The sequence below is a fragment of the Vigna angularis genome, chromosome 8 (genome assembly GCF_016808095.1).
Source record: "Vigna angularis cultivar LongXiaoDou No.4 chromosome 8, ASM1680809v1, whole genome shotgun sequence".
Taxonomy (NCBI): domain Eukaryota; kingdom Viridiplantae; phylum Streptophyta; class Magnoliopsida; order Fabales; family Fabaceae; genus Vigna; species Vigna angularis.
The window spans coordinates 16,705,129-16,712,576 of record NC_068977.1 but is presented as its reverse complement, the minus strand read 5'-3'; the positions used below and the strand labels follow the sequence as shown (position 1 = coordinate 16,712,576).

Genomic DNA, 7,448 nt, shown 5'->3' with positions numbered 1-7,448 from the left:
ATCAAAGTTGCTGAATCACTGTCACTCATTTTGGGTTCCAAAACCATCATTTTAGTTCATTTCTCTAGTGCAGTTTTTGTTTTTCCAGCCACTGTTTTGGTAATTTTAGTGTAAAAGTCATTGCTGGATTGTGAAAAAGTTGGTTCAATGTTTAAAAATGAAAATATATGATCAAAAGAAGAAGTATCAAGTGTTAAAAAGTTGTTAGAACCAACCAATCCAGATTATAGGCCCTGAAAATCAAAAACACAAAATCTGAAATTCATTGGGGCATTTTATCAAACACTTCAGAAAATTATCAAACAATTTGCATTTGGAATAATTTCTGAATTGTGCTTGTATTTTTCTTGCTCTCTTCATCCATTCTAGTGCCTTTGATAAGTTCCTCTTGTGTACCTACTTTCATTTGTGTGTTGTTCCAATTGTTTGTGTCTATTTTTGGCATCTAAAGTGTTCAATACAGCAGCCTATACTGGTGCAGTGTGCAGAAATTTGGTGCAGATTTTTTTAATCTGTTTGGTGTGATTTCTAATGAGTTTTGGAGTGTGTTTGCAAGTTGTTCGGGGCATCCAGCACTAGAGACCTACTCCTACTTTGGTAGCCTTCTAGGAAGTGTTTTGAGAATTGAAAGTGGAGCAAGAAGGAAGACTCAACAGCAGCCCAAACACCACTGTTCAGCAGCTGAAAAACTCTGTTATAGCAGCATTTCAAACTTTGAAAAAGAGCAACTCACACCTTCATTTTGAGTAGCTTTCTGCAGCAGCAAGAAGACAAAGCTCACATTACTTCTAGGCCTCATTTCAAGTTTATTTACACCAAATATCACGAAATTTGCTGTTTGAAATTGTATTTTATTTTTTTTTCTTTGCTGTTTTTGAGCCAAGTGACTTGGAAAAATGCTCTTGAAGCAATTCCAAGTTCACAATTGAACATTGTAATAGTCCAATTTCGTTTTCTTAGTGTGGAAGTGTGTCAAGGGGCTCCAAGTGTCACTTGCACTTTCACTTAGGGTCGTCTAGCATTTACATTCTTGCATCTTTATTGCTTTCTTTAATTTCTTGCTTAATCTTTTTGTTTTTTTTAAGTCTCCGTGGTATATAGGATTGCATAGCATTTAGTCAACCTTTCTTTGGTTTTAGGTTCATTTCATAACATTTGAAAAGAATTTGAAGAATTTCTATTTAGAAACTAAGGTAAAAGATAACTCTAAGGAAACTCTGGCTAAGGAAGAACTTGGTTTCTAAGCTTTTCCATTTGTGACTCACCTCTTCTTCCTGGGAGCTACTTAGAAACATCTTTTGCCTCTAGAATCTCTTCAGAAATTTTTCACCAAAAACAAAGAAAGCTTGTGAAAATCTTTTCACTCATTACTTGTCAAATATTTTGAAAACCTTGTGAAAACCTTTTCCTTTGACAAGAATGAGTCAATCAAGTGTGCAAGGAAGTTTGAAACCCCATAGTGAGAGTTCTTTAAGGGAGGAATTTGAGCAAAAATTTGAACAAAGGGATAGAGAGATTAGTGAGCTCAAAGACATGATTAGTCAACTTTTGATTAATCAAGACAAAAAGAAAGAGAGATCTTCCCATAGGAGAAGAGAAGAATCATCATCTTCTCCTAGTGAGCTTGAGCAATATAGTAGTCATCACAATGATGACCACTACCAAATGCCTCCTAGAAGACATCATAGAGTTAGAGAGCACCATCCAAGAGAGCCCAAAATTGATCTTCCTTCCTTTCATGGAAAGGATGATGTGGAAGAATACCTAGAATGGGAAATGAAAGTTGAGCAATTGTTTGAGTGCCACCAAATAGATGATGAAAAGAGAGTCACCATGGCTTCTTTAAGTTTTCAAGGCTATGCCTTAATTTGGTGGACAACCTTGGTCAAGGATCATAGGTTAAGACACTTACCTCCCAAGTATTGGAATGAGTTGAGAACTGCCTTGAGAAGAAGACATGTACCAGCCTACTATGATAGGGAGTTAATGGATAAGCTCCACAAACTCCAACAAAGGAACATGAGTGTTGAAGAGTATAGGCAGAAAATTGAGTTGCTCATGTTGAGAGCTGGGATAAGAGAGGAACCAAGGATAACAATTGCTAGGTTCCAAAGTAGACTCAACTATGACATAAGAGATAGGGTTGAACTTATACCCTACAATGATCTCAATGAGTTAGTCCAACTTTGTGTGAGGGTAGAGCAACAACTCAAGAGGAAAAGCTCCACTAAGAAAGATTACCCTCATAGCTCCAACCATAAGAAGGAGTACAACAGGGAGGGTAGTCTAACCAAGCCAAGGTATGAAGAATTTAGAGAGAGAGAGAGAGAGAGAGAGAGAGAGGGAAAGAAAAAGTCAAAGAACCTTCAAGAGATCATAAAAGTAAGGAGACTAAGTGCTTTAGATGTGGGGAAAAAGGGCACTATGCATCTGAGTGTTGCAATAGAAGGTCAACTTACATTCTTGAGCATGAGAGTGAAAGTAAGGGTTCTTCATATAGTGAGTCTGAAACATCCACTTCTGAAGAAGAAGAAACTTTACCTTGTGATGGTGACTTACTTATGGTGAGGAGACTCCTGGAAAGCAATTATGTAGAATTAGAATAGTCACAAAGAGAGAATCTATTCCACACAAGATGCAAAGTTTTGGAAAAGACATGTTCAATGATTGTGGATAGTGGCTCTTGTTGCAACTGTTGTAGTTCTAGAATGGTAGAGAAGCTTGGCTTAACCACTACTCCTCATCCTAAACCTTACAAACTTCAATGGATCAAAGAGGATCATGGAATAGTAGTTATAGAACAAGTAAGAGTACCCATTTCCATTGGCAAATATGAAGATCAAATTGTTTGTGATATAGTACCAATGGAAGTTGGGCACATATTACTTGGAAGACCTTGGCAATATGATAACCAAGCTCTACATGATGAAGTCACCAACAAAATCACCATTCAACACAAGGGAAAGAAAATTATTTTGTGTCCTCTTATACCTTCACAAGTAAGAGAGGACCAAATAATTCTTAAAAAGAAATTTGATGGAGAAAAGAAAAGTAGGAAAGAAAGAAAGGAGAAGACCATGAATTTGGTAACCCATGCCTCAAATAAAGAAGTTGTCCAACCTCAAACTTTGAACATTTCTAAAGATCTTTTTCTTGGACAACCTCATTTTCTTCTCTATTGCAAAGAGGCATTTGTTTCAATCACTCATGAACTTGGTTCTCTACCAAAGGGGTTGCAAAAACTTTTAAAGGAATTTGATGATGTATTTCCCAAAGAGGTACCAAAAGGATTACCACCTTTGAGGGGAATAGAAAATCAAATAGATTTGGTGCCTGGGGCAAGCCTACCTAATAGGCCAGCCTATAGAACCAACCCTATGGAAACAAAAGAAATAGAGAAACAAGTTAATGAATTATTGAACAAAGGGTGGATCCAAAAGAGTCTAAGTCCTTGTGATGTGCCTGTGTTGTTGGTCCCTAAAAAGGATGGAACTTGGAGAATGTGTACAGATTATAGGGCCATCAACAACATAACTATCAAGTATAGGCACCCCATTCCTAGGCTAGATGATATGCTGGATGAATTACATGGAGCAAATCTTTTCACCAAAATTGATCTCAAAAGCGGATACCATCAAATCAGAATTCATGAAGGAGATGAATGGAAAACTGCTTTTAAGACCAAGTTTGGTTTGTATGAATGGTTAGTCATGCCCTTTGGCTTGACCAATGCTCCAAGTACATTCATGAGATTAATGAATCATGTCCTTAGGGAATACATAGGAAGATTTGTAGTGGTCTATTTTGATGACATCTTAATTTATAGTCAAAGTCTTCAAGAGCACCTTAACCATATCAAAGAAGTCTTGCTTCTTCTTAGAGAATATAATCTCTTTGCCAACTTTGACAAATATACTTTTTGTCAAGAAAGTGTGATTTTCCTTGGTTTCAAAGTTGGAAAAGAAGGTGTACATGTTGATCCAGAGAAGATCAAGGCTATACAAGAATGGCCAACCCCTAAAAATGTAGGAGAGGTGAGAAGTTTTCACGGGTTAGCAAGTTTTTATAGAAGATTTGTGAAAGACTTCTCCACCATAGCTGCTCCTTTAAATGAGCTAGTCAAGAAAGATATTCCTTTTCTTTGGGGTGATAAGCAAGAGTTGTCTTTTGAGACTTTGAAACACAAGTTAACTCATGCACCTATTCTAGTTTTGCCTGATTTTTCCAGAGCCTTTGAACTAGAATGTGATGCATCTGGGATAGGTATAGGAGCTGTTTTAATACAAGGAGGACATCCCGTAGCTTACTTTAGTGAAAAACTTAGGGGGCCTACCTTGAACTATCCTACCTATGACAAAGAGTTGTATGCCTTCATTAGAGCTTTAAAAACTTGGGAGCATTACTTGGTAACTAGAGAATTCATCATACACATTGACCATGAATCTCTCAAGTACATTAAAGGGCAAGCAAAGCTAAACAAAAGACATGCAAAGTGGGTGGAATACCTGGAGCAATTTCCCTATGTCATCAAACACAAAAAGGGAAGTATTAATGTTGTTGCGGATGCTTTATCTAGAAGACATGCATTATTAGTAACCCTAGGATCCCAAATATTAGGATTTGATGGCATAAAAGAGTTATATGAAAATGATGAAACATTTGCATCCACTTATTCATCATGTCTTAAGAAGCCTTTTGATGGATTCTATCTTTCTGAGGGGTATCTTTTTAATAAAGGAAAACTTTGTATACCCCAACGATCCATTAGAAAACTTCTTATCAAAGAGAGTCATGGAGGAGGACTCATGGGCCATCATGGAGTTGATAAAACTCTAAACATTTTGAAAAGTAAATTTTATTGGCCACACATGAGAATAGATGTTCAAAGACATTGTTCTAAATGTATAGCTTGTTTACAAGCTAAGTCCAAAATTATGCCTCATGGACTCTATACACCTCTTCCTATAGCTAATACTCCTTGGGAGGACATAATCATGGACTTTATCTTAGGATTGCCAAGAACTCAAAGGGTGTATGATTCTATATTTGTGGTAGTAGATCGTTTTAGTAAAATGGCTCATTTTATACCCTGCCACAAAGTAGATGATGCTAGCTATATCTCTAGACTCTTCTTTAAAGAAATGGTGAGATTGCATGGCTTACCCAAAACTATAGTGTCTGATAGAGATGTGAAGTTCCTAAGCCATTTTTGGAAAACTTTATGGGAAAAGCTTGGAACTAAACTTCTATTTTCTACTACATGTCACCCACAAACTGATGGGCAAACTGAAGTAGTAAATAGATCTTTATCTACATTATTAAGGGTAATATTAAGAGGTAATAACAAATCTTGGGATGAACATCTACCTCATATTGAATTTGCTTATAATAGAGTAGTCCACAAGACTACTAATCTTTCTCCTTTTGAGGTTGTTTATGGTTTTAACCCTATCACACCTCTTGATTTACTACCTCTTCCAGAATCATCTTCTTTTCTTCATAAAGAAGGTTCTTCTAAAGCGGAGTTCATCAAGAAGTTACATGAGAAAGTCAAAATCCAAATTGAAAAACAAACTCAAAAATATGCAGAATACAACAACAAAGGAGAAAGAAAATAGTTTTTGAAATAGGAGACCTAGTTTGGCTTCATTTGAGAAAAGAAAGATTTCCCTCTCAAAGGAAGTCCAAACTTAGTCCAAGAGGAGATGGTCCATTCAATTTAGTCAAAAAGATAAATGATAATGCATACATCTTAGATCTCCCTGAAACTTATGGTGTCAGTCATACTTTTAAAATCTGCGACTTAATTCCTTTCACAAGGAATGATCAACAAGTTGAAGTAGATCTGAGGACAGATCCTTTTCAAGAGGGAGGGTCTGATGGAAGACCATCTAAGACACACATTGGACCTCTTACTAGAGCCATGGCAAAGAGGATTCAAGAGGAAGAAGGATCACCTACCATTTTGCTTCTATGGAAGGTAATTTACATTAATCCTTCTTCCCATAATTGAAAGCACATTTTTCTTTGCTTTGTAGGATTAATAAAATTGGAGGGAGCAACTGCCAGCATAGCATTTTAGCACATGAAAAGAGAGACTTGGAGGGAGAAGCTTGCTGCCAAAGCTATCAAAAAGCTCAGCCAATAACCTAGCTAGCCCAGCGTTTCAGAATTGGTGTTGTTTCACGTGTGTTGCTGAGTTGGAATGAGGCATGTTTGAAGTTGAAGCAAATTGGCACCTTTTTCTTTAATTTCATTTGCTTTTGGATTGAATTTCATTTCAGATTTGAGGCTCTTATCTTCCTATAAATAGGAGACCTCTTCCCCCTTTTGTAGACACTTTTGAGCTTAGTCTAATTGCTGCAGAAATGAAATTCCAACTTACCTTTGCTCTTGAGTCAACCCAATTATTCACTTTCTTTCTCCTTACCTCTAGCTTCCTTCCAAAGTAGGAAGGCCCTCTGAGCTGAGAGGTTCCAACCCACTTCATTCTTCACTGAAACCATACCATTCTCGGCATCTATTTCAGAATTCTGCTGCCTTCATTCTGCTCACTGGAACGTTTGCTGTTTGGCTTCCTGGTTCAATGAGTCTCACCCATAGCAAGCTTCCATCAGGGAGAGTTAGTATTAGTTAAACCGAAGTTGATTCAGCAGACCATTGAGAAAGTGAAGCTTATACAGGAAAGGATGAAGGCTTCTCAGAGTAGGCAAAAATCCTATGTTGATCAGAGACGGAGACCGTTAGAGTTTGCGGTTGGGGATCACATTTTCCTTAGAGTGACTCCTATTACTAGTATAAGCAGAGAAATTCGTTCTAGGAAGTTGTCTCCAAGGTTCATTGGTCTATATCAGATTCTAAGGTGAGTAGGACCATTGGCCTATCAGATAGTTATACCTCCTCAACTTACAAATCTACATCCAGTGTTTCATGTCTCATAACTTAGGAAATATGTGCCAGATCCTTCTCATGTGTTAGAGGTGGACGATGTGCATGTCATAGATGATCTCTCAGTGGATGTTCAGCCCATAGGGATTGTGGAGAGCTAGATGAAACAACTTAGAGAAAATACCATCAGTCTAGTCAAAGTTGTCTGGGATAGAAGGACAGGTGACTCTACTTGGAAGTTAGAGGGAGTCATGAGTAAGTCTAATTATTGAGGTCGAAAATTTTGTTGTTGAGGAGAATGTAAGAACCTAGAAATGGGTATTAGAGTAAATAGGTGTTTTAAAATATTGAGACCAACTATTTTATTTTAAAATAGTAAATAAGTCAATATTATAGATAAAAACTTCATACAATTGTCTCATTACTCAAAAACACTTCATCTCTCTCGAACCCGCTCTCTAAACTCTCTCTACCTTCTCTCTACCCTTTCTTCTTCTATAATCATCTATTTGACGATCAGGAAGTTCCTATGTGATCACCGCTGAGTTGTCTTCACTATC

At 37.2% G+C, this 7,448-nt stretch overlaps 1 protein-coding gene across 1 annotated transcript; it reads left to right on the top strand.

Annotated features, from left to right (window-relative positions):
* The first annotated feature begins 1,833 nt into the window (after positions 1 to 1,833).
* On the top strand, positions 1,834 to 7,049 carry LOC128193736 (uncharacterized). Its single transcript, XM_052867821.1, has 10 exons — positions 1,834 to 2,142; positions 2,607 to 2,915; positions 3,252 to 3,504; positions 3,955 to 4,592; positions 4,719 to 5,479; positions 5,635 to 5,774; positions 5,844 to 5,863; positions 6,530 to 6,622; positions 6,684 to 6,862; positions 6,947 to 7,049. Exons 1-10 carry the CDS (start codon positions 1,834 to 1,836, stop codon positions 7,047 to 7,049), a joined length of 2,805 nt encoding a protein of 934 aa, XP_052723781.1.
* The last annotated feature ends 399 nt before the right edge of the window (positions 7,050 to 7,448 follow it).